This window comes from Pteropus medius, unplaced genomic scaffold, assembly GCF_902729225.1.
Source record: "Pteropus medius unplaced genomic scaffold, Ma_sr-lr_union100, whole genome shotgun sequence".
Taxonomy (NCBI): Eukaryota; Metazoa; Chordata; class Mammalia; order Chiroptera; family Pteropodidae; genus Pteropus; species Pteropus medius.
In genome coordinates, this window is record NW_024354499.1 from 5,405,942 (window position 1) to 5,433,595 (window position 27,654).

At 34.8% G+C, this 27,654-nt stretch overlaps 1 protein-coding gene across 1 annotated transcript in view; it reads left to right on the top strand.

The window, feature by feature from the left end:
- Positions 1-27,654, top strand: part of ALMS1 (ALMS1 centrosome and basal body associated protein) — a 172,428-nt gene that overhangs the window by 3,408 nt on the left and 141,366 nt on the right. The window contains 1 exon segment of the mRNA XM_039852563.1: positions 24,237-24,356. Coding sequence (XP_039708497.1) covers positions 24,237-24,356 — 120 coding nt within the window.

Here is a 27,654-nt window from a genome sequence, read left to right on the forward strand (position 1 = left end):
CCGTGCTTGGAAATCTTTTTACGTTTCCCCTCTTAGCTTCTTTCACATCTTTACCCTTATCCTCTAACCCTCACCCGATGTTCAACATCCTCCCATCAGTCTGTTATTATTTCATAGGAGAGAACACAGGCCTGAATCCTTTCACTTTCCAGCTCCTCATCTCCAAATTTATCTACACTGCACAATTCTTAATGTTTTCGACCTATTAACACATACTTTATTCTTAATCCTTTCTTGTGCTCCTAGGCTAAAAACTATTAGTCTTAGTGTGTTTTTCTCTTAAAGAATTGCTAGATTTTATTTGCAGATAATGGTTTTTAAAAAATTGTTTCTTTATACCACTTTCATACAAGGTATTGGGAAGATTTTTATTTTCTATGATCTGGAACAGTTTAATATATGAATTTTTCTTACATGTTTGAATAATAATAACAAGTGGAAGTACTTTGAGTCTGGATCCTTTCAGGGTTATAGTCTATATAGACTCACTTGTCTTGGGTTAATTTTGGTAATTTATGATTTTTCTAGAAAATATTTCAGCAAGGTTTTCTAGTTAAATAGAATGCTACATAATATTCTTTATTTTTTTTCCATTGCATCTGTGGTTATCTCCATTTCTCATTCCAGTTTTTGTGTAATTATGTAATTATGTTTTATTTTTCTCTTGATCTGACTAGGAATTTATTTATTTTACTTCTTTTTTTAATTCAAGGAAATAGCTATTGGATTTAAGTTTAATTTTATTTCATCATTTAGTTCATTAATCAGTTTTCATCTTTTACCATTTCTCTAGATTTATTTTGATTTCTTTTTTTTACTTACTTTATTGAATTCTTGTCTTATTTAAAAACATTTGTAACAGTTTTGTTGTGATATTATTCATATAGCATACGATTTACCCAAATTTAAAGTGCACAATTCAGTGGTTTTCAGTATATTCATAGATATGTGCAGTCATCACTACAGTCAATTTTAGAACATTTTTATTACCTCAAAAAAAAACCCTGTACACTTTAGCTATCAGCCCACCAGTCAATTTTAGAACATTTTTATTACTTCATAAAGAAACACTGTACACTTTAGCTGTCAGCTCCCTATCTTCCATTCCTCTAAGTAACCATTAATGTAAGTAGAGTCATGTATTATATAGTCTCATTACTGGCTTCTTTCACTTTGCATAATGTTTTCAAGAAACATCCACGTATATAACATACATCAGTACGTCATTCTTTATGGCTGAGTAATACTCCATTGTATGGATATAGTACAGTTTGTTTATCCATTCATCAGTGGATGGACTTTTTTTTTTAACCTTTTGAATGTTATGAGCAATGCTGCTGTAAACATTTGTGTACAAGTTTTTGTGTAGACATATATTTTCATTTATCTTGGGTATATATCTAGAGGTAGAATTGCTAGGACATGGTAACTCTGTTTTAACCTTTTGCAGAACTAGTAGATTTTTTCAAAGTGGCTGCACCATTTTACATTCCTACAGCAGTGTACAAAAGTTCCTTTTTCTCCACATCCTCCCCAGCACTTATTATCTGACTTTTTGATTATAGCCATCCTATTAGTTATAAAGTGTTATCTCATTGTGGTTTTGATTTGCATTTCTCTGATGGCTCATGATATTGAGCATCTTTTCATGTACTTATTGGCCATTTGTATATCTTCTTTGGCAAAATGTCCATTCTGGCCCTTTGCCTATTTTTCATTGGGTCATTTGTCTATTTACTATTGAGTTGTCTGAATTCTTTATATACTCTTCATATTTTCCACAATGTGAGTCCTTTATACCCTTATAAGGTGTATGATTTGCAGTATTTTCTCCCAGTCTGAGTTGTTGTTTCACATTCTTGATAGTGTTCAAGAATATGAAGTCCAATTTATCTTTTTTTCTTTTGTTGTTCATGCTTTTGGTGTCATATATTTTAGAACCTATTGCCACATGTGAAGTCATGAAGATTTACCCCTATATTTTCTCTAAGGGTTTTAAAGATTTCGCTCTTACATTTAGATCTTTGATCAATTTTGAGTTAATTTTTGTATATGGTATGAGGAAAGTGTTCAACTTCATTCCATTTTTTTTGTAATTTTTATTTTTTATTAAGTTCATTGGGGTAACATTGGTTAATACAATTATATAATTTTCAGGTGTACAATATAGTTTGACATCTATATATTCTATTGTGTGATTACTACTCAAAGTCCAGTTTCTGTCAGCTACCATATATTTGATCCCCTTTACCCACTCCCTACCCCCCTATATTTACCCCCTTTATCCCGTCTACCTCTCCCCTCCTCCCCCACTCCCTGCCGTCTGGTAACCACTAGTCCATTGTCCATGTCCCTAAGTCTCTGTTTGTCTTGTTCATTGGTTGCTTTTAGGTTTATATCCCACATATAAGTGATATCATGTGATTTTCTACTTTTTCAGTCTGGCTTATTTTGCTTAGCATGGTTATCTCGAGGTCTATCCATGTTGTCGCGAATGGCAGTATTTCATCTCTTCTTATGGCTGAGTAATATTTCATTGTATATATGTGCCACAGTTTCTTTAGCCAGTCATCTATCGTAGGACACTTCGGTTGCTTCCATGTCCTGGCCACTGAGAATAATGCTGCTATGAACATCGGTGTGCAAATATCTTTTTGGATATGGGTTTTCAAGCCTTTGGGGTAAATACCCAGCATCAACTTCATTCTTTTGCATGTGGCTACCTATTTGTCTCAGCACTGTTTGTTTAAGATGCTATTGTTTCCCCAATTGAGCCTTAGCACCCTTGTTGAAAACCAGCTGACCATAGATGTATGGGTTTATTTTTGGATTCTTAATTCTGTTCCATTATTCTATATGTCCAACTTTATGCCATGCCACACTTTTTTGATTACCATTGCTTTGTAGTAAGTTTTGAAATGAAGAGGTGGGAGTCCTCCAACTTTATTCTTTTTGTTCCCGAAGATTTTTTGACTATTCTAGGTCCCTTGCAATTCCATATGAATTTTAGGATCAGCTTGTCAGTTTCTACAAAAGAAGCCAACTGGCATTTTGGTAGGAATTAAATCGAATTTGTAGGTCAACTTGAAAGTATTGCCATCTTAACATTAGGTCTTTTGATCCATGATCATGGGATATCTTTTTAATTTTTTAGATCTTCTGTAAATCTTTTCAATAATATTTGTATTTTTCAGAGCATAAGTTTTGTACTTCTCTTAAATTTAATATTTTATTCTTTTTGGTGCTATTGTAAGCAGAATTCCCCCCTCCCCCCCATCATTTTCAGATTGTTCATTGCAAGTGTATAAAAAGACAACTGATTTTTGTATATTGATCTTGTATTCTGCAACTTTGCTGAACTTGTTTCTTAGTTCTAAAAGATTTTTATAGGACTCCCTAGGATTTTTTTTACGAGACCATGTGAAATGTGAGTACACATAGTTTCATTTTTCTTTTCCAATCTGGATGCCTTTTATTTATTTTTTTCTTGCCTAATTTCCCTGGCTAGAACCTCCAGTATAATGTTGAATAGAAGTAGTAAGAGTGGATATCCTTGTTTTCCAGATCTTAGGGGGAAAGCATCCAATCTTTTGTCAAATGTGTGATGTTAGTTGTGGGTTTTTCATAGATGCCCTTATCAGATTGATGTTTTCTTCTGTTCCTAGTTTGTTGAGTGTTTTACCATGAAAAGGGTGTTAGATTTTGCTAAATTCTATTAATTTTTGTGTTATATTAATTGATACTGGGTTATTAAGCCAACTGCATTCTGGAGATAATTTACCTCATCATAGTATATAAATATTTTATATGTTGCTGGATATGGAAACATATATATACTAATTTGCTAATTTTTTTTTGTTTGTTTTGAATTTTTGCATCTGTATTCCCAAGATACTGGTCTATAGTTTTCTTGTGATGTTTTGGTCTGGTTTAGTATTAGGATAATATTGGCCTCATAAAATGAGTTGTAAATGTTCCTTCTGTTTTTTGGAAGAGGTTGTGAAGAATTGGCATTAATAATTCCTTGGTAGATTCCACCATATGGTTTTGGACTTTTTGGAAAATATTTTAATTACAAATTTGCACTTTTCCCCAGGCTATAGGTCTACTCTGATACTCAGATCGTCTGTTCCTTCTTGAGTAGTTTTAGTCATTTGTGATTTTTCTGAGCGGCCATTTCCTCTAAATTATCAAATTTCTTAATTTACAGTTTTTCATACTACACATGCTCCTTTACTTATGATGGTATTAAGTCCCAATAAACTCATTCATTGTTAAGTTGAATATATCATAAGCTGAAAATATATTTAATACACCTAACTTACTGAATACTATAGCTTAGTCTAGCCAACCTTAAATGTGCTCAGTATACTTAAATTATTAGCATGTACCCCTGTCATAAGTCGAGGAGCACCTGTAATTGCCTTTTTCACCTAGCCAGAAGCAGGAGAAATAAATGAGCATTTCGTAGGCATGATGGGATGTGAAAACATAAAACAATATCCAGCAGATTCTGGCAGCACAGTATACTGTAGAGTATCAGTTATTTGCCCTCGTGATCTTGTGGCTGACTGGGAGCTGAGGCTCGCTGCTGCCCACCATCATGAGAGAGGTACTGTATATCACTAGCCTGAGAAAAGATCAAAATTCTGCTGCCCACCATCATGAGAGAGGTACTGTATATCACTAGCCTGAGAAAAGATCAAAATTCAAAATTTGAAGTACAGTTTTTACTGAATATGTATAGCTTTCCAGCATCCTAAGGTCAAAAAATTGTAAGCTGAACCATCATAAGTCAGGGACCATCTGTATTCCTTAAAATTCTTCGTATTTCTATAATATCATTAGTCAAGTCCCCGCTTTAATTTCTGATTTTAATAATTTGACCGCTCTTTCATTTCTTGGTGAGTCTAGCTAAAGGTTTTTCAATTTTGGTGATATTTTCAGAGACCCAACTTTTTGTTTCTTTGATTTTCATTCTCTATTTCATTTCTGTTTCAGTTTTATTTCCTTCCTTCTGCTTCCCTTTGGGTTTAATTTTCTCTTTTCTAGTTTAAGGTACAAGTTTAGGCTGTGATTGAGATCTTTGTTCTATTTGTAATTATATGTGTTTATAGCTATAAATTTCCCTTTGAGCTCTGTTTTAGCTGCAGTCCATAAGTTTTGGTATGTAGTAGTTTTATCTCAAAATATTTGAAAATTCTTTTTATGATTCCTTTTTTTTGATCTATTGGTACTTAAGAGTCTGTTGCTTAGTTCCACATTTTTGTGAATTTTCTCAATTTCCTTCTGTTAATGATTTCTAATTTCATTCCATTTTGGTTGGAGAATATACTTTCTGTAATTTAAATTATTTAAAAAATTTGGGGCTTGTTTTATGGCCTAACATGTGGTCTGTCTTGGAGAATGTTACATTTGTGCTTGAGAATGTAAGCTGCTCTAAGGTAAGAGTGTTCTATAATATCTGTAGATCTAGTTTGTAGTGGTGTTCACATCTTATATTTCTTTGTTGGTCTTCTGTCATGGTGACTATCTTTTTTTTTTTTAATTAATAGACTCTCTTTGAAGCAGTTTTATGTTTTTATGTTTACAGAAACTTCGAGCAGAATATACAGAATTCTCATAGACCCTTCTCCCTAGCCCATTTTCCTTGTTATTAACATCTTACATTAATGTGGTACATTCGTTATAATTTGTAAGCCAATATTGATACATTTCTATTAATCAAAGTCCATAGTTTATATTAGAGTTCACTCTTTGTGTATCCTGTGGGTTTTGACAAATGTGTAATGACATATATCTGCTATTATGGTATCATACAGAATAGTTTCACTACCCTAAAAATCCCCTGTCCTCTGCCTATTCATCCCTCCCTCTCTTCCTCTGAAACCCTGGCAACTACTGGTATTTTTACTCCAGTTTTGTCTTTTCCAGAATGTCATAGAGTTAGATTCATATAGGATGTAGCCATTCTCTTAGCAACATGCATTTAAAGTACCTCCATGTCTTTGGTTTGATATCTCATTTTATCCCCCCTTCCATGCCTTAATTTCTTTTTAAAATTCTGGTAAAATATACATTACATAAAATTTACCGTTTTAACCATTTTTAAGTGGCATCAAGTACATTCACATTGTGTAACCATCATCACCGTCCATCTGTAGAATGTTTTCATATTCCAAAATCGAAACTCCAACATTGGCCATATCAGAGTCTGGTTCTTTTACTTGCACTGCCTCTTCTAACTGTTTTTTGTTTGTTTTGGCTTTTAGTGTGTCTTTTAATATTTTTGTAGAAAAACCAGACATGTACTGAATGAATATGAAGGAACTGAAGTAAGTAAGCTTTTAGTGTGAGTGTGAAGTTTTAAATTTATCTGGCTAGAGGTGAGTTTCTGTTTGTTTGATGTAGCTGTAGCTACCAGACTAAAATTTCTTGTGATTTTCTTTTTGTCTTCCTTTTTATCTTTGGGTTTCTCTAAGGACTTCTTAAATAAGGTCTGAGATTTGCTGTTCTTTCACTTATACTCCTCTGTTACTATGAGGGGCAGTTGATGTAGTGGTAAGGTGTGGGTGGAGGGGACGTGTTTTGTAGTCCTATTATTAGGTCTCAATCATTCCCCTGGGTTGCAGTCTTCACTAGGGTTTCTTAGTTTTCTCCAAGGTGAGGCAGAAAGGCTGCTAGAAGGGAGCTGGAGTTGGGTATTTCTCTTCTCCCATGTCAAAGACTAGAGCAGGCTGGAGCAGGCTGGAGTTGGGTATTCCCATCCCCTAGGTCACTTAATCTCTGGTATAACCTTAGTTCGATAACCTTAGTCTGCTAGGTTCTGGTAAAATAGTTTCTTTTGAGGGCAAGTCTTGTTAAGAATAGAACAGAACGCTCTGGGAATATTTCAAAATGGCTACTTTTCCTTTCCCCCTGCCAGAAGCAGGAGGACATTTTTCTCTGATTTTAGTTGTGGGACCCTGGTACAGTTCTTGGAGATAAAACTCATAAAAATATAGGGAACCCCTCTAGGACTGAGTTTCCTTGGAGCTTTTTAACCTTAAAGTTCTTCACCCCGAGCCTCTTGTTATTTGTCAGTAATAATTTAAGGCTTCCTACCCTGGTGCTGGTTCCCATGGTGGTGTCTGCTCCTAGAATTCTCCAGTAAATTATGATTCTCTGTACATGCTTGTCTGTCTCTCCAATTTTGGGGATTCTGGTTTGCCCTTGATTTCAGTTCTCTGATGGATGTAAGAAGACATGTTGATTTTCAATTTGTTCAGCTTTTTTCTTTTTGTAGAGATGGGAGTGATGACTTCCTAACCCTTTGCACCAGAGCTCTATTTTGTTTTTGTTTTGTTTCAACAGACTTTATTTTTAAGAGCAGTTTTGGATTCACAGAAAAATTGAGCAGACACTACAGAGATTTCCCATTTACCTCTTTCTCCCACTCATGCACAGCTTACTCCACTGTTAACATCCCACTGCTGTACATTTGATATAATAGATGTACCTACGTCGACATCCAAAGTCCATACTTTACATTTAGTGTTCACTCTTGGTGTAAGTTCTATGGTTTTTGATAAAAGTATAATGGCATGTATCCACTGTTAAGTGTACTGTATTAGGGTTTCTCCATGCCTTTTCATGGCTTGGTACCTCTTTTCTTTTTAGTGTTAAATAATATTCCATTGTCTGGATGTACCACAGTTTATCCATTCACTTACTAAACAATATCTCAGTTGCTTTCAGGTTTGGCAGTTATGAATAAAGCTGTTCTAAAAATTCATGTGCAGATTTTTGTGTAGACATTAGTTTTTAATCCACTTGGGTCAGTACCAAGGAGCATGATCGCTAGATCGTATGGTAAGAGTATGTTTAGTTTTGTAAGAAACTGCCAAACTGTCTTTCAAAGTGACTACCATTTTGCATTCCCACCATCATCATCAGCAATGAATGAGAGTTCCTGATGCTCTGTATCCTCAGCAGTATTCACTGACAGTCCTTGGTGGTGGTAGTGTTTGGGATTTTGGGCCATTTTGATAGGCGTGTAGTGGTGGTATCTCATTGTTGTTTTAATTTGCAGTTCCTTAATGGTATGTGATGTTAAGCATATTTTCACATGTTTATTTTTCAGCTGTATGTTTTCTTTGGTGAGGCATCTGTTCAGATCTATTAACTGTTTTCTAATTGGGTTGTTTGTTTTATATGGATAAATTTTAAGAGTTCTTTGTATATTTTGATTAACAGTCCACTATCAGATATATCTTACAAATATTTTCTCCCAGTCTGCAGCTTGTCTTTTTATTCTCGACATTGTCTTTCATAGAACAGAAGTTTTTAATTTTAATGAGTTAGCTTATCAGTTATAGGATGTAGCCATTCTCTTAGCAAATTGCATTTAAGTTTCCTCCTTTGGTGTTGTACCTAAAAATTCATCATCATACCACAAGGTCATCTAGGTTTTCTCATGTATTATCTTTACAAGTTTTACAGTTTCCATAGTTTTGCATTTTATATTTACATCTGTGATCCATTTTGAGTTAAATTTTGTGAAGTATGTAAAAATCAGTCTAGATTCACTTTTTGCATATGGATGTTCACTTCTTCCAGCACCATATGTTGAAAAGACTATCTTTGTTCTCTTATATTGCCTTTGTTCCTTCATCAAAGATCACTCGACGATATTTAGTGGGTTGACTTCTGTTCTGTTCCAGTGATATGTTTGTCTGTTCTTTTGCCAATACCACGCTGTCTTGATTGCTGTAGCTTTATAGTAAGTCTTGAAGTTAGGTGGCATCAGTCCCCTCACTTTGGCTTCTTTAATTTTGTATTGGCTATTCTGAGTTTTCTTGCTTTTCCATATAAATTTTAGAATCAATTTGTCAGTATTAACAAAATAGTTTGTTTGAATTTTCATTGGAATTGTGTGGAATCTAGGCATCAAATTGGGAAGAACTGACTTGTTGACAATATGAAGTCTTCCTAACCATGACTGTGGAATATCTGTCCATTTAATTAATTCCTCTTTCATTCTTTTCATCAGAATTTTACAATTTTCCTCATATAGATCTATATATCTGGTTGGATTTATACATGAATATTTCATTTTTGGGGGCGCTAATGTAAATGGTATTGTATTTTTAATTTCAAATTCCAGTTTTTCTTTGCTGGTATATAGGAGAGCCTTTGACTTTCACTCAGGTTTTTAAATGTTTAAGAATCATTCACAGAATCTCTAACCATCCACTTTTTGAAAGTGGAATATTGAAGTCTAATTGTTGTTGAATTGTCTATCCTTTCATTTCTGTCAGTTTTTACTGCAGGTATTTTGGTGCTTTAATGTTAGGTGCATATATATTTTTGTTACATATTTTTGATGGATTGACCCTTTTATAATTATGAAATGTCCTTCTTTATCTTTAGTAATTTTTTAATGTTTTGTCTTGATATTACTGTTCAAATAGCCAAGAGGTGGGAGCAACCCAAGTGTCCATCAGCTGATAACTGGATAGTCATTAAGTATGTTATATACATACAAAGGAATATTATGCAGCCTTTAAAAAGAAGGAAGTCTGGTCACATGCAACAACATAGATGAAACTTGAGGACATTATGCTAAGTGAAATAAGCCAGCCACAAAAGACAAATACTGTATGATTCCACATAAATAAAGTACCCAGAGTAGTGAAATTCATAGAAACATGAAGTGGAATGGTGGTTGCTAGGGGCAGGGATGAGGGGTAATGGGAAGTTATTGTTAAAATAGGTACAGTGAGGTGATTTGGCAGAAACATGGCCGAGTGAGAGACTTCCCTAGATCTCTTCCCTTGAAACAACAATAAGCTGAACATCTAAAACTCAACAAAAAACACCAAAACTGCACACCAGCATGTTTGAGCGTGGGATCTGCACATAAGAGCCACCACAAGTCAGAACTCTGGTTGTCGGGCGGTGGACTGGGAGTAATAAAGAAGCTGCCTCTTGCAGCCACCAGAGCTCCCTATAAGAGGAGGCGGGGCAGGGGTGGCGGGGTGAAGGTGCAGCGATTTTCCTGAACAACCCTGCCTGGAAGTGCTGGGTCTTGTACGCAGCCCAGTGGAGGGCCCAGTCATCAGGGCAGAAAGCTGATAAGTGGGACAGGACTGGGACTGCAGAGAAACAACAGCTGATTTTTATCAACCGGGTTGCAAAACCGAGGCTGAGCCACAGCCCCCCCAACCCAGAGGACCCCTCCCCCCATACCCTCCGAGATTAATCACCACAGAGCCCCAGGGGAATCTGAACAAACTATGCCAAAATTGAAGCTAACCTCTCCCAGCTTCTGGAGCTCCCTGCAGGAGGAGGGGGAGGGGAGAAGAAGCTCGAGTTCCTGCAGTGAGTTCTCTGAACTGCTCTGCTTTGAAAAGCTGTGACCTGTGGCCAGCCTGCTACAGGGCACAGTCATCAGGGTAGAAAGCAGAGAAGCAGGGCAGGACTGCAGAGGAACAACAGTTGATTTTTGCTGGTGGTGGTTGCAAAACCAAGGCTGAGCCACAGCTCCCAACTCCTCACCCAGAGGGCCCCTCCTCCCATACCCTACAAGACCCATCACCACGGAGCCCCAGGGGAATGTGAGCAAACTAGCAGAACTGCTAGGGATCCAAGAGGGTTAGACACCACCTACTGGAAACCAAAAGAAGAGTGCCTTCTTTGCAGCAGGCTAAATAGAGACTTTTAATTAATAAACCTTTCTGGAAAAACAGCAGAATACACTTCCATTAATGCCAGGTGGAGAAATAGTCTATTAAACACCATGAACAACCAAGGTGGCAAGGCATCTCAGAAAGAAAGAGAAAATTCTCCAGAAAATAAGCTGACAGGCATAGAAATATGAGACTTAAATGACAGAGACCTCAGGATGATACTTCTGAAAAAACTCAGTGAGATCCAAAACAAATCATATAAACAATTGCAGGAATTAAAACAACAACTAAATGAGCAGAGCAAGGAGATTGAAATTCCAAAGAAGAACAGAATATATATTCTGGAGATGAATAACACACTACAAGAGTTGAAAAATGAAATAGCAAGCCTGGGAAATGCAGTCGACCAAATGGAGGACAGGATCAGTGATATCAAAGAGAAATCTAGAAATAAGTCAGAAGGAGGAAGAGAGAAACCGAATGAAATAATGAAAAAGAAATACAACAACTAGCTGATACCATCAGGAGAGGAAATATAAGAATAATGGGCATTACCAAAGACGACGAAAAGGAGCAGGGACTAGAAAGCATTTTCAGATAAATAGTGGATGAGAATTTCCCAAATCTAAGGAATGAGCTGGAGCTTGGAATTTAAGAAGTCAACAGAGCACCCAATTATTTCAACCCAAAAAGGCCTTCACCAAGACACATTGTATTAAAGTTATCAGAAATCAATGACAATTCCCAAGGTAGCCAGGGAGAAGAAAATGGTAACGTATAAAGGAAAACCCATTCGATCATCATCGGACTTCTCAGCGCAGACCTTACAAACCAGAAAGGAATGGAACCAAATATTTAAACTATTAAGTGAAAGGAACTGCCAGCCTAGAATAATGTATCCAGCTAAGCTCTCCTTTAGATATGAAGGAGAAATTAAGACCTTTTCAGACATACAAAAATTGAGGGAATTCTCCACTATCAGGCCTGCACTACAAGAAATACTGAAAGTGGTCAACTCACCTAAAACAAAATAACAGCAACAAAAATACATAATTAGGAGTAAAGCGACTATCAGGCAAATAGAAGCAGAGGAGTGCAACCCTTATTAAGAGCAGGGCATTAGCTTAAATAATAAGTGAATTGTTATAACAAGATAGTAATGAACGTTCAGCATATATAGGGACAAATTGAGACAACAGTGACTGAAAAGGGGAGGATTCAAAGGTCCAAATTCGCAAAGGGGAATAGAGATAAGGCACGCGCAGAACAAAATAGATGACTGTATATATGTAACTATCCTTTACATATTCGTAATGGTAACCACACACCAAAGATTCAGAACTGAAATACATAACATGAAACAAGAAGAATCAGAGGTAAAAACTCACAAAAACCAACCAAAATAAAGAAAACAGAAACACGTGGACGAGGAAGCAATGGAAACACTGAGCTACCAGAAAGCAAAAGATGAAATGGCTATAAGAAGACTGCATAGTTCAATAATCACCCTAAATGTAAATGGACCAAACTCACCAATAAAAAGGCACAGAGTTGCAGAATGGATCAAAAAACAAAACCCAACCATATGCTGCCTCCAGGAGACACATCTCAGCTCCAAAGACAAAAACAGACTCAAAGTGAAAGAGTGGAAAATGATATTTCAAGCAAATGGCATTCATAGAAAAGCGGGAATAGTGGTACTGATATCAGATGAACTAGACTTCAAAATAAAAAAGGTAAAGATACTGAGAGACACTTCATAATGATAAAGGGAATCATGCACCAAGAAGGCATAACACTTATTTATGGTCCCAATCAGGGAGCCTCGAAATATATGAAAGAATTACTAACAGGACTAAAGGGAGAAACAGACCAAAACACTATCATAGTGGGGGACCTAAATACCCCACTATCAGATATGGACAGATCCCTCAAACAGAAAATCAATAAGGAAATAACATCCTTAAATGGCACTTTAGCCCATCTGGACATAATTGACACATACAGAGCCTTCCATCCCAAAACAGCCGTTTTTACATTCTTCTCTAGTGCACATGGAACATTCTCAAGAATCAACCACATATTGGGACATAGAGATAGCCTCAACAAATATAAGAGGGTTGAAATTATACCAACCATATTCTCTGATCATAATGCCTTGAAACTAGAGATCAACTGCAGAAAGAAATCAGGAATAAAACCAATACATGGAGATTAAACAACATGCTACTAAAAAATAACTGGGTCAAAGAAGAAATTAAAAGAGAGATCAAGAGATACATGGAAATGAATGATAATGATAGTACAATATATAAAAACCTTTGGGACACAGCAAAACTGGTCACAAGAGGAAAGTTCATATCATAACAGGCCTACCTCCAAAAACAAGAATGAGCCCAAATAAACAACTTAACGCTAACTAGAAAAGGAAGAACAAATGAAGCCTACAGTCAGTAGAAGGAAAGAAATAATCAAAATTAGAGCAGAAACCATTGAAATTGAAAACAAACAAAAAATAGAAAAAATAAATGCAGCAAAGAGCTGGTTCTTTGAGAAGGTTAAGAAAATTGACAAACCCTTGGCTAGACTCACTAAAGAACAAAAAGAAAGGACACAAATAAAGTCAGGGATGAAAGAGGGGAAATTATGACCGATATCGCAGAAACATAAAGGATTATACAACAATACTATGAAAAAGTATGTAACACCAAATTTAATACCTTAGAAGAAATGGACCAGTACTTAGAAAAATACAACCTTCCTAGACCGAATCAAGAAGAACTGGAAAATCTAAATAGACCAATCAGTAGTATGGAAATTGAAACAATCATCAAAAACCTACCAAAAGGTAAAAGCCAAGGACCATATGGCTTTACCAGTGAATTCTGCCTAGCAGTCAAAGAAGATTTAATATCTGTTTTCATTAAACTCTTCCAAAAAATCGAAGAGGAAGCAATACTTCCCAACTCATTTTATGAGGCCAATATTACTCTGATACCAAAACCTGGTAAAGATAACACAAAAAAAGAAAACTGCAGACCAATATCTCTCATGAACACAGATGCAAAAATCCTAAATAAGATACTAGCGAACCGAATACAGCAACTTATTAAAAAGATTATACACCATGATCAAGTTGGCTTCATCCCAGGGGCACAAGGATGGTTCAACATATGCAAATCGATTAATGTGATACACCACATAAATTAAAAAAATAAGAATTCATATGATCATATCAATAGATACAGAAAAAGCCTTCGACAAGATACAGCATCCAATTATGATCAAAACAGTTCACAAAATTGGTATAGAAGGAAAGTACTTTAACATAATAAAGGCCATCTATGACAAATCCTCAGCCAACATTATACTTAATGGTGAAAAACTATAAACCTTCCCTCTAAGATTAGGAACAAGGCAAAGATGCCCACTCTTGCTACTCTTATTCACTATAACATTGGAGGTCCTAGCAAGTGCAATCAGGCAAGAGAAAGATATAAAAAGCATCCAAATCGAAAATGAAGAAGTCAAAGTGTCACTATTTGCAGATGACATGATTCCCTATATAGAAAACCCTAAAGACTCCACAAGAACACTACTAGAAACAATAAGCAAATACAATAAAGTCTCTGGATACAAAATCAACATTCAAAAATCCATAGGGTTCCTATACTCTAATAATGAAGCATCAGAAAAAGAAGTGGAAAAAATAATTCCTTTTACAATTGCAACAAAGAGAATAAAATACCTAGGAATAAATATAACGAAACGTGAGAGACCCGTATAATGAAAACTACAAGACCCTATTAAAAGAAATCGAAGAAGATAGAAAGAAATGGATAGATATTCTGTTATTGGTTTGGAAGAATCAGCATAGTTAAAATGACCATATTACCTAAAGCATTATATAGATTTAATGCAATCCCCATCAAAATCCCGTTGGCATTTTTTTAAGAAATAGAATAAAAAATCATCAGATTTGTATGGAAGCACAATAGACCCTGAATTGCCAAAGCCATCCTGAGAAAAAGGAATGAGGCTGGAGGCGTCACTCTGCCCGACTTCAAATTATACTACACAGCGACAGTAATCAAAATGGCATGATATTGTCAGCAAAACAGATACATGGACCAGTGGAAGAGAATCGAGATTCCAGAAGTAAACTCATATTTATATGGGCAAATAATTTTCAAGAAAAAAGCCAAAAACATACGGTAGAGAAAGGAAAGCGTTTTTAATAAATGGTGCTGGGAAAACTGGAAAGCCACTTGCAAAAGAATGAAACTAGACTGTTGTCTATCACCACACGCCAAAATTAACTCAAAATGGATTAAGGACCTGAATATAAGACCTGAAACAATAAAACGCATAGAAGAAAACATTGGAACGAAACTCAAGGACCTTGGACTTAAAGAGGATTTTATGAATTTGACCTTAAAGGCAAGAGAAGTAGAAGCTAAAATAAATGAATGGGACTACATCAAACTAAAATGCTTCTGCTCAACAAAAGAAATCGTCAACTAGGTAAAGGGACAGCCATCTCAATGGGAAAATATATTTGCAAGTAACGCCTCCGGTAAGGGCCTAATATCCAAAACATGAAAAGAACTCATACGACTCAGTAACAACAGAAAAGCAAACTATCCAGTCAAAAAATGAGCAGAGAACGTGAACAGATACTTTTCCCCAGAGGACATACAAATGGCCAACAAATATACGAAAAAATGCTCAACATCGCTTGCTATTAGGCAAATGCAAATCAAAACCACAATGAGATACCATCTCACACCTGTTAGAATGGCTATAATCAACAGGACAAGCAATAACAAATGTTGGAAAGGATGTGGAGAAATAGGAACCCTCATACACTGCTGGTGTGACTGCACATTGGTACAGCTACTATGGCAAACAGTATGGAGGTTCCTCAAAAAACTAGGAATTGATCTACTATATGATCCAGCAATCCTTCTACTGGGTATTTACCCCAAAGACTTGAAAACTCATTTCCGAGAAGATATTTGCACATCGTTGTTCATAGCAGCATTATTCTCGGTGGCTAGACATGGAAGCACCCTAAGTGTCCTATGATAGATGATTGGCTAAAGAAGGTGTGGTACATATATAAAATGGAATATTACTCAGCCATAAGAAGAGATGAAATACTGCCATTTGTGACAACGTGGATGGAACTCGAGATAATCATGCTAAGCGAAATAAACCAGATAGAAAAAATTGAAAATCACATGATATCACTTAATGTGGGAAAGAAACCTAAAAGCAACAAATGAGCAGGACAAACAAAGAGAAACTCATGAACATGGACTATAGACTAGTGTTTACCAGAGGACTATAGAGTAATGGTTACTAGTAGGGTGAGGAAGGAGCAGGGAGGTAGAAGGGGTAAAGGAGGTCAAATATAGGGGTGTAAGGGGAGGGCGAAGTGGATAAAGGGGATTAAATATATAGTAGCTGAAGGAAACTGGACTTTGGGTGGTGAACACCCAATAGAACATACAGATGTTAGATGATAATGTACACCTGAAAATTATGTGATTGTATTAAACAATGTTACCCCAATAAACTTAATTAAAAAAATAGATACAGTGATTCAGTTTTGCAAAATGAAAAGAGTTTTGGGGATGGGTTGCACAACTGTGCTGATGTATTTAACATTATTGAACTGTAACCTTAAAAATGGCTAAGATAGTAAATTTTATGTTATGTATATTTTACCACAATTAAAACTTAAAAAAAATTTTAATCCCTAGATAAACAAAACCAGAAAATTTGTTGCTATCAAACTTGTTTTACAAGAAGTACTAAGAGAAGTTCTTCGAGATGAAAACAGGTGACACCAGAGAATAATTCAAATTTACGCAAAATGACAGCACCAAAGCAATTTTGCACATAAGTGCAAAAGACAATATAACTGCATATTTTTTCATTTATTCTCTTCACTGCTTTAAAAAGTAGTTGTGTAAAATAATATATAATATCTAAATGTACTGTTAGACCTATTGTTGCAGGAAGTAACACCCAATGGAGAATTTGGATGCTCAGACAACTTTGTTAGAGGAAGGAGAATTTATTGCCGGTGGAGAGTGTGGGGCATTCAGCAGACCCAAAGCACAATCTCCCCATGGTTAGATGTGTTGCTGCTTATATACCCTTGCAACGTCCATGCAAGGGACGTATGATTCCTTTGTCTGAGGTTTCATGTGTGCTTCATGGCTCAGGATGGGGAGGGGGTGCTTCGGGTGGGGGCCTGCAAGTGGGGAGGAATTTCTGGACCACTGGTCTTATCTGTTTGCAGGTCATTTTGCCTTGTAGAACCCGCAACCTTGCTGTTATCAATACTCTTACAGGATTCTCGGAGAGACAGGACACTGAGGCTATAAGAAGAAAGTAGCACTTATTGATGCCAGCACCTTCTCAGTGGATTCCTATCCAAAGGCTGAGCTCTAATTGTAACATAACAAGCAGTTTTACACAGTCCTGTTATTCCTACACAGCTACAGAGATAAGAATATTAAATAGTAAGCTATAAATCAACAGATGTGAGCTGGAGAGTCCTTGAGGTTGGGGAGGTAGCTATGGGAAAACATGTTAGCTGGAGAGTCCTAGAAGGGGGAGAGGGCAGTTAGGAATGGACTTTAACTGGCAGAGTCGGTCATTTCTGCAAGCCCTTTCCTTTGCATTTTTTCAGATGCCTTCTCCTCTCTCACTATAACACCTCGAAATACCTTTGACAACGTAACGGGAGGTCAACAGGAACAGAGCTGTATTGTAGTAAGGAAATGACACCAGATGGTAACTCATAAGTAAAAAAGAGTACAAAAAAAGAGAACTAAGAAGGTTAATATAACATACTCTATAAATATACATTTATTCTTCTGCCTTAGATTCTTCAAAAGACCTAAGATTGTATGAAAAGTATTAACTATAGTAGTGTATTGCTGAGTATGCAACATATATAGACATATACATAACAATAGTAGCATTAAAAGGGGATAGGATTTGGAACTATATAGACATAAAGTTTCTGTATTTCACTAGAACTAAATCATAATGAATCTGAAAGAGATTCTGGTAAGTTAAGATGATTATTCTTTATGAGTTCTAAGCTACAGAAAACTCAAGAAATATAATTTAAAAATTTATTAGAATTAAGATGATACAAGAGAACAATATCTAATACAGAAGATGGCAGTATAAGAAGGACTAAAGGAACAAAAAAGATATGAGACATAGAAAATAAAAAGTTAACAGATATAAATCCAAACATATCAATAGCACTAAATGTGAATTAAACAATCCAGCCAAAGGCATACCTTATGTTAAACTGAATGAAAAACAAGATTCAACTGTATACTGTTACAGGAGACACACTTCAGGCTCAGAAATACAAACAGGTTGAAAGTAAAAAGATGAGAAAAAGATTCATTGCACAAATAGTTGTTTGACCAAATGTGTGAGGGTTTGTTTCTGGGCTCTGTATTCTGTTTCATTGGTCTGTTTGTCTTTATGCCAGTACCACACTGTTATGGTTACTGTAGCTTTTTAATGTGCTAAATAACCAGGTAGTGTGAATCCTCTTTATTCTTTTCCAAAATTGTCTTGGCTGTTTTTGGTCCCTTGAGATTCCACATGAATTTTAGGATTTTTTAAAAAAAATTTTGTAATAAATAAATGCCCCTGGGATTTGATAGGGAGTGCATTGAATAGTATGGACATCTTAACAATATCAGGTCTTCCAAATCATGAACATGGGTACCTTTACATTTATTTGCATCTTTAAAAAATTTCTTTCAGCAGTTTCTGAAATTTCTTTCAGTAGTCTTTAGTGTACACATCTTTTGCTGCCTTGTTGAAGTTTATTCCTAAGTGTTTTATTTTTTTATGATGACACTATTGTAAGTGGAACTGTTTTCATAATTTCCTTTTCGAATTGTGTCTAGAAATGCAGTGATTTTTACATGTTGATTTTGTATTTTGCAGCTTTGCTGAGTTCATTTATGAGTTCTAATACAACTCGTGGAATATTTAGGGCTTTTTGTATATAAGATCATGTCATCTGTGAACATAGATATTTTTACTCCTCCCATTCCAATTTGGATGACTTATGTTTATTTTTCTTGCCTAATTGCTCTGGCTAGGACTTTCAGTACTATGTTGAATAGAGGTGGCAAGAGTGGACATCTTTGCCTTGTTCCAGATCTTAGAGGAAAAGTGTTTAGTTTTTCATCATTGAGTATGATGTTAGTTGTGGATATTCATAAATGGTCTTTACTGTGTTAATGTAGTTTTTTTTTTTTTAAATTCTGAGTTAGTTGAGTGTTTTTACCAGACAAGGGTATTGAATATTGTCAAATGCTTTTTCTGTGTTGATTGAAGTGCATGTAGTTTTGTCCTTCATTCTGTTAATGTGAGGTATTACGTTGATTTTTTAAAGCCCCTCCTGTTTTATTAATAAATAATTGACATGTATCACTATAAGTTTAAGGTATACAGCATGATGGTTTGATTTACATATATTGCAAAATGATTATTACTATAGGTTTAGCAAACATCTTTCATCTCATATATACATATATATATAAAATGAAAAGAAAAAAAAATTTCCTTGTGATGAGAGAGGATTTACTCTAACAGCTTTCCTATATATCGTACAGCAGTTTTAAGTGTAGTCATCATATTGTGCTTCACATCTCCACTACTTCTCTGTCTTATAACTGGAAATGCGTACCTTTCAATTTCCTTCCTCCAGTTTCCCATCCCCCCTACCCCGTCTCTGGTAACCACAAATCTGATATTTCTTCTATGTGTTTTTTAGGTTTCACATATAAATGAGGTCATTCAGCATTTGTCTTTCTCTGATTTATTTCACTTAGAACAATGACTTCAAGGTCCATCCATGTTGCAAATGGTAGGATTTTCTCATTTTTTTAATGGGTGAATAATATTTCATTGTACATATATACACAACTTATTTATCCATTCATCCGTTAATGGTCACTTTGTTTTTCCATATCCGGGCTGTTATAAATAATGCTGTTATGACTGTGGGGGTGCAGATATCTTTTTGAGTAGTGTTTTGTTTCCTTTGGGTATATTCCCAAAATTGGAATCGCTGGATCACATAGTACTTTTGTTTTAATTTTTTGAGGACCCTCCATACTGTTTTTCATAGTTCTGCCAATTTACAATCCCATCAACAGTGCATAAGGGTTCCCTTTCTCCACATCCACGCCAGCATTTATCATCTTTTGTCTTTTTGATGATGACCATTCTAACAGGCATGGGGTGATATCTCATTGTGGTTTAGTTAGGATTTTCCTAATGGCTTGTGTTGTTGAACATTTTTCATGTACCTATTGGCCAATCGTATATTTTCTTTGGAAAAAAATGTCTATTCAGACTCCTTCCTCATTTTCTAATTGGATTATTTATTTTTGCTATTGAGTTGCAGTTCTTTATATATTTTGCATATTAAACCCTTATCAGATATATGATTTGCAAATATTTGTTTCCCATTCCTTATTTTTTGTCCACTTCATTGATAGTTTTTTTATTTTTTTCTGTGCAGAAGCTTTTTAGTTTTATGTGGTTTCATTTGTTTATTTTTAATTTTGTTGCTTGTGCTTTAGGTGTGATTTCCAAAAAATCATTACCAAGGCCCATGTCAAGGAGCTTTATTCCTGGTTTTCTTTAGGAGTTTCATGGCTTCAGGTCTTAGATATAAATCTTTAATACATTTTGAGTTAATTTTTATCAGTGGTATAAGGTCAAATTTCAGTCTTTTACATGTGGATATTTAACTTTCCCAGCACCTTTCATTGAAGAGTGTCATTTCTCCATTTAATATTGTTGGTTCTCTTGTCAAATATTAGTTGACTGTATGTGCTTACGGTTGTTGTTGTTGTTGTTGTTTTTTGACTCTTGATTTTGTTCCATTAGTCTGTTTGTCTGTTCTATGTCACTACCATACTATAATGGTATTTAATTATACTTTAATTACTATAGTTTTATTGTATAGCTTGAAATCAGGAAGTGTGCTGCTTCCTGCTTTGTTATTTCTTAGGGTTTCTTTGGCAATTTGGGGTCTATTGTGGTTCTATATAAATGTTAGGAGTGTTTTTTTATTTCGATAAAAAATGCCATTGGAATCTTGATAGAGATTGCATTGATTCTATAGATGGCTTTTGGTAGTATTAACATTTTAACAATATTAATTTTTTCACATTGATTTTTATATGTCGAACCACCCTTGTAATCAGGGTTAAATCCCACTTGATCATGGTATGTAATTCTTTCACTGTTCTATGAATTCTGTGTGCTGTTATTTCATTGAGGATTGTGGCAACAGTATTCCATCAGGGATGTTGCTCTGTGTGTTGTTGTAGTATCTTCATCTGGCTGTCTGTATCAGGGTAATGCTGGCCTCATAAAATAAGTGAGGAAGTGTTTCCTCCTCTTCAGTGTTTTTAAGAATCAGGAGGATTGGTGTTAATTCTTCATATGTTTGTTAGAATTCTGAAATGAAGCCATTTAGTCGTTGGGTTTTCTCTGTTGGTAGTTTTTTGGTTACTGATTCAGTCTCTTTAGGTTTATTCAGATTTTCTATTTCTTCAGTCTTAGTAGGTTATATGTTTTTAGGAATTTCTGCATTTCTTCTTGGCTATACAATTTGTTGGTATACAGTTGTTCATAGGATTCTCTTAAAATCCATATTTCTGTAGTATTGGTTGTAATATTTCATTTCTGACTTTATTATTTGAATAATTTTTTTCTTAGTCTAGCTATGGGGTTGTCAATTTTATTGATAGTTTAAAAACAATTTTTAGTTTGAATTTTTCCTATTTACTATTTTGTTTACCTATGCTCTAATCATTATTATTTCCTTCCTTCTGCCTGCTTTAGGTTTAGTTTGTTCTTCTACTTGTATGTTAGGTTGTTGATTTGTGCTTTTGCTTTGTTTTTAAATGTACACACTTAAAACTATAAACTTCTTCCTAGCACTACTTTTGCTGCATCCTATAAGTTTTGGTATTTTGTGTTTTTATTTTCATCGTGTCAAAGTAGTTTCTAATTTCCTTTGTGACTTCTTGTTTGACCTGTTGGCTTTCTAAGAGTGTATTGTTTAATTTCCACACATTTGTGGAATTTCCAGTTTTTCTTGTGTTGTTGATTATCTAGTTTCAGTCTGTTGTGATTGGAAAAGATACTGTGTATGATTTCAGTCTTCCTGAATTTGTTAAAACTTGTTTTATGGCTTAACATGTGTTCTATCCTGAAGAATGTTTCATGTGTACTTGAGAAATGTGTATTCTGCTGTTGTTGGGTGGAGTGTTCTGTACATTTCTGTTAGGTTCAGTGCTCTATAGTGTTGTTTAACTCCTCTGGTTCCTTGTTGTTCTGTCTGGTTATTCCATCCATTATTAAAAGTGGGGTATTGAAGTCTCAATATTATTGTGTTGCTGTGTATTTTCTCCTTCAATTCTTTCAAACTTTGCCTCATTAATTTAGGAGTTCTCAGGTTTGGTGCCTAAGTACTTTTTATATCTTTTTGGTGAATTGACCCTTTTATCATTATAATGTCCTTATCTGTCTCTTGTAACAGTTTTTGACTTAAAGTCTATTTTGTCTGATATTAGCATAGATACTACTGTACATTTTTGGTTACCATTTGCATTAAATATCTTTCCGTACTTTCACTTTCAGCCTGTATGTTTCCTTAGATCTAAAGTGTTTCTCTTCTAGACAGCATGTAGTTGGAAGACCAATAACTTTTAATATTAAAAACTGGCTCAGGGAAAGACTCTTTAAAACTGTTAATGTATATCAAAAGTCATTTAATCTCAGATCAGAGAATTGCTGATGACACCCACTTCTTTTCGAAGCACTTATTTTAAGAATCTTCCTCCAGGTAGTTGAGTTGTACCACTATCCAGAGGAGACTGTCGGGAAAGCTGATCAAACATGGAAATGTAAAAAAAAAATTTTTTTTTTTTTTATGAAGTCTGAATAGTCAGGTAGGTAATGAAAATCAGAAATTCTGGGAAAGAATTTTAGTAAGAACTTTTAACATTTTAACTTTTGGGTTTTCTTTTAGCTGATAAAAGTGAGGGGGGTGTGTTCTTTTTCTCACACGTTGGGTTTGTCAAAGTGCTAGTTTCTTAATATTGTATCATTAGTTTTCTACAAATATTTGAATGAATTAAAACCTCTCTTTACAAAGCAAAGCTGTTGCGAATCAGCTATTTTAAAGGTAAGACCCCCATACTCTACCCCGGCATTATTTAGCTGCATTGGAGAGCCATTTCGAACATTGATTTTGGCATTATTTTTTCCTGGAACGCTCAAAGAAAATTAACTGATAAAACATTGGCTATATTGTTATATATTTAGGAATTTCAGATTGCCAAAATGAATTTATAAAAACAGCTTTCTCTGTTTTTTTTATTCTTTATTCCTTAAAAGTTGTCATTGAAGCAAAGTGGTTGTGCCCGATGGTGCTGTACCTTTTGAGTAAAAACCTCTTGAAAAAGGTGATATCTTAGAAATCTCTTTAGTTATTGAATAGATTTTAAATTAAGCCGGTCCTTCTATGACCAAAAGTGCCTTGTCGTAAGTGCTCTGTAAAAAATGTTTTATTAGTGTAGGAACAGTGTTTTAATTCTAGAAAAAATCCGATGACCTTGGATTTCCTTCAGAGGCTCTTGCACATTTGTGGTTAATAATATTTTCTTAGCATTCATCTTTTCTTAACTCAGAGCTGCCTATTTTATAACTGCTTCCTTTTTTTATGGACATTGTGTCTTTATTTTTTTGAGAATCTGAGATATTCTTATTTTAAAGTCTTTGAATGTATAGTTTTTGACCTCATTTTTAGCAGGAGTGTTGTTTATTTTGGTATACCCCTCTCTAACTGGTGTTTTTCTGGTCGTCTCTGCCTTGCCCCTTGTATTTGCTTTTCTTTAGAAGGAAGTCTAATGTTGGAAGCTTTGGGTTCTTATTCTCTAGAAATATTGTGTAAAAGTCAAGAATTAGTCCCTGAACCAGTGGATGACTTGACCTAGTTCATTTTCATATGCCTCTCTGTCTTTTTCATTTGCATTGTTTCAGCCTTGGGTAGCAGTTATAGCTTTTATTGCCTTCTTCTACAAGTGCGAGAGCCTCGTTTCAACCCCAGATTTCATAAAATGAGCCTGACTTTTGTTTCCACTATCCATGCTATGAGATGATTTTAGTCTCTATTATTACAGTTAATTTCTTAGGTGTCTCATGCATTAAGATTTTAAAACAAGTAATTTGCTTGTTTCTGCTTTCTTCTTTTACTTCTAGGGGTATAGGAAGTTTAGGAACTACTGTGGTTTATTGGAAAGTATGTTGCGTCCTAACAGGTAACCATAAGTCTGTTTCCTTATTTTTAAGTGCAGATAATAACTTGAACAATGGTTGTGAAGTTGAAATGTTATTATATTTATGAAAGTGTTTTATAAACTGAGAAATATAATCTAAATGTTAGATTTTGTTACTATATTTAAATCTGCTTTTGATTTTCAGATTCTGTTGACTGGTCATGTATGGAAACAGTCATGTCAAGACAATAGTAGAACACAGATTTCTGATACTAATGTGGTCTCTTTGGAAGATACAACTCACTTGGATTCTGGAGATGACCAGGTATATCTGGTGTAACTGACAAACTACCTTTCTTTTGATAAACAGCATGAGAAATTCTTATTTAGCTGTGAAGAATGGAAAGAGGAGAATTAATATTCCATTTCTCTAATAGATCATGGCAACCTTAATTATATGGAACAGCAGTTCTCTTTTATTTATTTATTTTCATGGTCTCAGGTCTACTTTGCATTCTTAAGTATTTTAAAGAGCTTCATATGGGTTATCTATATTGATATTTAGCTTACTAAAAATTAAAACATTTAAAAATATTTATTTTAAAATAAACCCATTATATATTAACATAAATGACATATTTTAAAATGAAAAATGACTTTTTCAAAAAAATTAGTGCATTATATTACTTTTTTGCATATCTCTTTAATGTTAGGCTTAAAAGAAGACAGTCTATGAGATGATTTTAGTCCCTGTTATTAGAGTTAATTTCTTAGGAATTGCTCCAGAAAAGCAGAACCAGTTGTGTATACATATACACACGCAAATTGGCTCATGTGATTATGGAGGCTGAGAATTCCCAATATCTGTGACTGGAAGATCCAGGAGACCTGATAACATAGTTGCAGTCTGAGTCTGAAGGCCTAAGAACCAAGAATCAGGCCAGCTGATGGTATAAGTTCCATTCTGACCCCATGTTTAAAGGCAGGAAAAGACCAGTGTCCTAGTTCAAAGACCATCAGGCAGAGAGANTTTTTTTTTTTTTAAATTTTAGCCATTCTATGTGTATTATAGTGTGTCCTGCTTTTAATATGCATTTTTCTAATGACAAATGATATCGTGCATCTTTTTGTGTGCTTATTTGCTATCCACGTTTCTTTTGTGAAGGATCTGTTTAAATCTTCCCATTTTGGGGGCTGATTTATTCGATTTGTTGAGTTTCGAGAATTCTTTATTCTAAATGCAAGTCCTTTTTCAAATACATGTTTTGCCAGTGTTTTCTCCCAGTCTTTGGTTTTCCTTTAAATTTTCCTGTCTGTTTTTCAAAGAGCAAAAGTTTTAATTTTGATGGATTTGTTTATTGATTTTTGTTTTTTTGTAGTTTATACTTTTTGTGTCCTGAGAAATTTTGGCCTAACCCAAGGTCACAAAGATTTTCTCCTATATTTTTTTCTAAAATAGAGTTTCTCACACTTGCTGCTTTTGACTTTTTAAGCCAGATAATTTTTTATTGTGTGTGGCTGTCCTATGTATTGTAAGATGTTTAGCAGCATCCTTGGTCATTTCCCACTAGATATCAGTAATACTCCCCCATGGTTGACCATATTTGTGTGAGTCTGTTTCTGGATTCTCAATTTCATTGATTCATATGTCTTTCCTTGTGCTAGTACCACACTCTTATTAATTACTGTACTGTCTTGAAATCAGGTAGTGTGAATTCTCCCACTTTGTTTCTTTTTTAAAAAATGTTTTTTAATGCTATATTCTTTGAATTTCTATATAAATTTATTAGACTCACCTTGTCAATTCCTATTTAAAAAGCCTACTGGAATTTTGATTAAGATTGCCTTAAGTATATACATTAATTTAGAGAGAATTGACATCTTAATATGTGTTCTCTAACCCACAAACACAACAGTTCTTTCATTTTTAATTAGGTCTTTAATTTCTTCATCAATGTTTTGTTGTCTTCAGTATACCAAACTAACACATATTTTGTTAGGCTTACTTATATTTTTAAAAGTTTCTATTTTCTATTCATCACCGGTATTTACAAAAATAAGTGACTTTTTTTTTATGTTGACCTCATAGCCTACAACATTGCTAATCTCATTTACTAGTTTTAGTAGTAGCTTTTTTGTAGATTCTTTAGGACTTTCTATGTAGACAGTCATATCAACTGCATTTTTTTCCTTTTTAATATACAGATTACTCTTGAACAATATGGATTTAAATTGTGTGGGTTTACTTATATATGGATTTTTTTTAGTAAATACCTGTACTATTTTTGATCTGTGGCTGGAAGTCTTTGGATGTATGTAAGGGCTGACTGTATGCATTGATCTATGTCATTTTATATAGGGATTTAAGCATCTTCAGATTTTAGTATCCACGGAGGTCCTGGAACCAATCCCCTGTGGGAACCAAGGGTAGTTAGATTTTTGGGGAGCCAAAAGTCATATGTGGATTTTCAACTGCATGGAGGGTTTGGCTCTCCTAACCCCCGGGTGTTGTTCAAGGGTCAACTGTATGTGCCCTGTATCACTGGCTAGGACCTACTTGTTCTTCCACTTGATCTACTTTATGTTCTGACCTCAACTCTGTGAAAGCAAGTGTCACCAACAATGTTTATATAGCTGAATACAGTGAACATTTTTTTCTGTCTTCATCTCAGGTGCAGTAAATAGCATTTTACACCAGTAACCATTATATAACTTCTTAAAAATCAGTTCTTGGCTTCTCCTGGTTTTCTTTCTACTTCTTTGGCTATTATCTTTGTTTTCTTTGCTGCTTTATCTTCCCCTTTAAACCTTGAAATCTAAGGTTGCAAACTGTGGACCTGAATATGGCCCAAATGTAGTTTGCAGAAAAAAAATTTTTTTGGCACAGTGTTTTAAAATTTTTGGAACAGAGCACTTTAAAGTGTGTATGCAGTTGCATGGTTGGCCATAAGTCCTATCACTCTTTAATTCCAGGCAGATTTACTCATCTCTGTCACCTCCCTGCCTAGTTTTTGACTTCCGCTTGAAGCATCCTCATGTCATGATTCTCATCTAGATCCAGGGCTTTATATTTAAAAAAATACCAAATTTATATCTCCAACTTTTACTTCTCTCTCAAAGTTTGTATTTATTCAACTGCTTATATGCCATCCCTACTCAAATATGTCAAAATTATTTAGGGAGTTGAGGACCTTTTTATATTGACTTAAAAGGTATAACATAAGGAATCATTGTGTGATAGAAGCATAGCAACAAAATATGCAGAAATAAAAGGAACATTGAACATAAATTTTTAAAAAATTTATTATAGGAAGTTATAAGAGTATGTTTGCATGGGGGAGAGGAATGATTCAGTAGAGAAGGAAAGAGGGAGAATCACATTTGGGAAGGAAGTTATTGGAAAAAAATCAAGGGGGATGGTAAAGTGGAGAGACTTTTTTAAAATAAAGCCACAGGATGAGGATTTTGGTACATAATGGGCTTGTAGATCTGGTGGTAGGAAGATAAGGAAGTTTTATCTGCTATTCACTTAATGCAGTAGGAGATGAAGTCATCAGTTGAAAATGAGGAAGGAGAACTCAGTAGTCCTGAGAAGGTATAAAGTAGTCATTTTAACAAGTCAG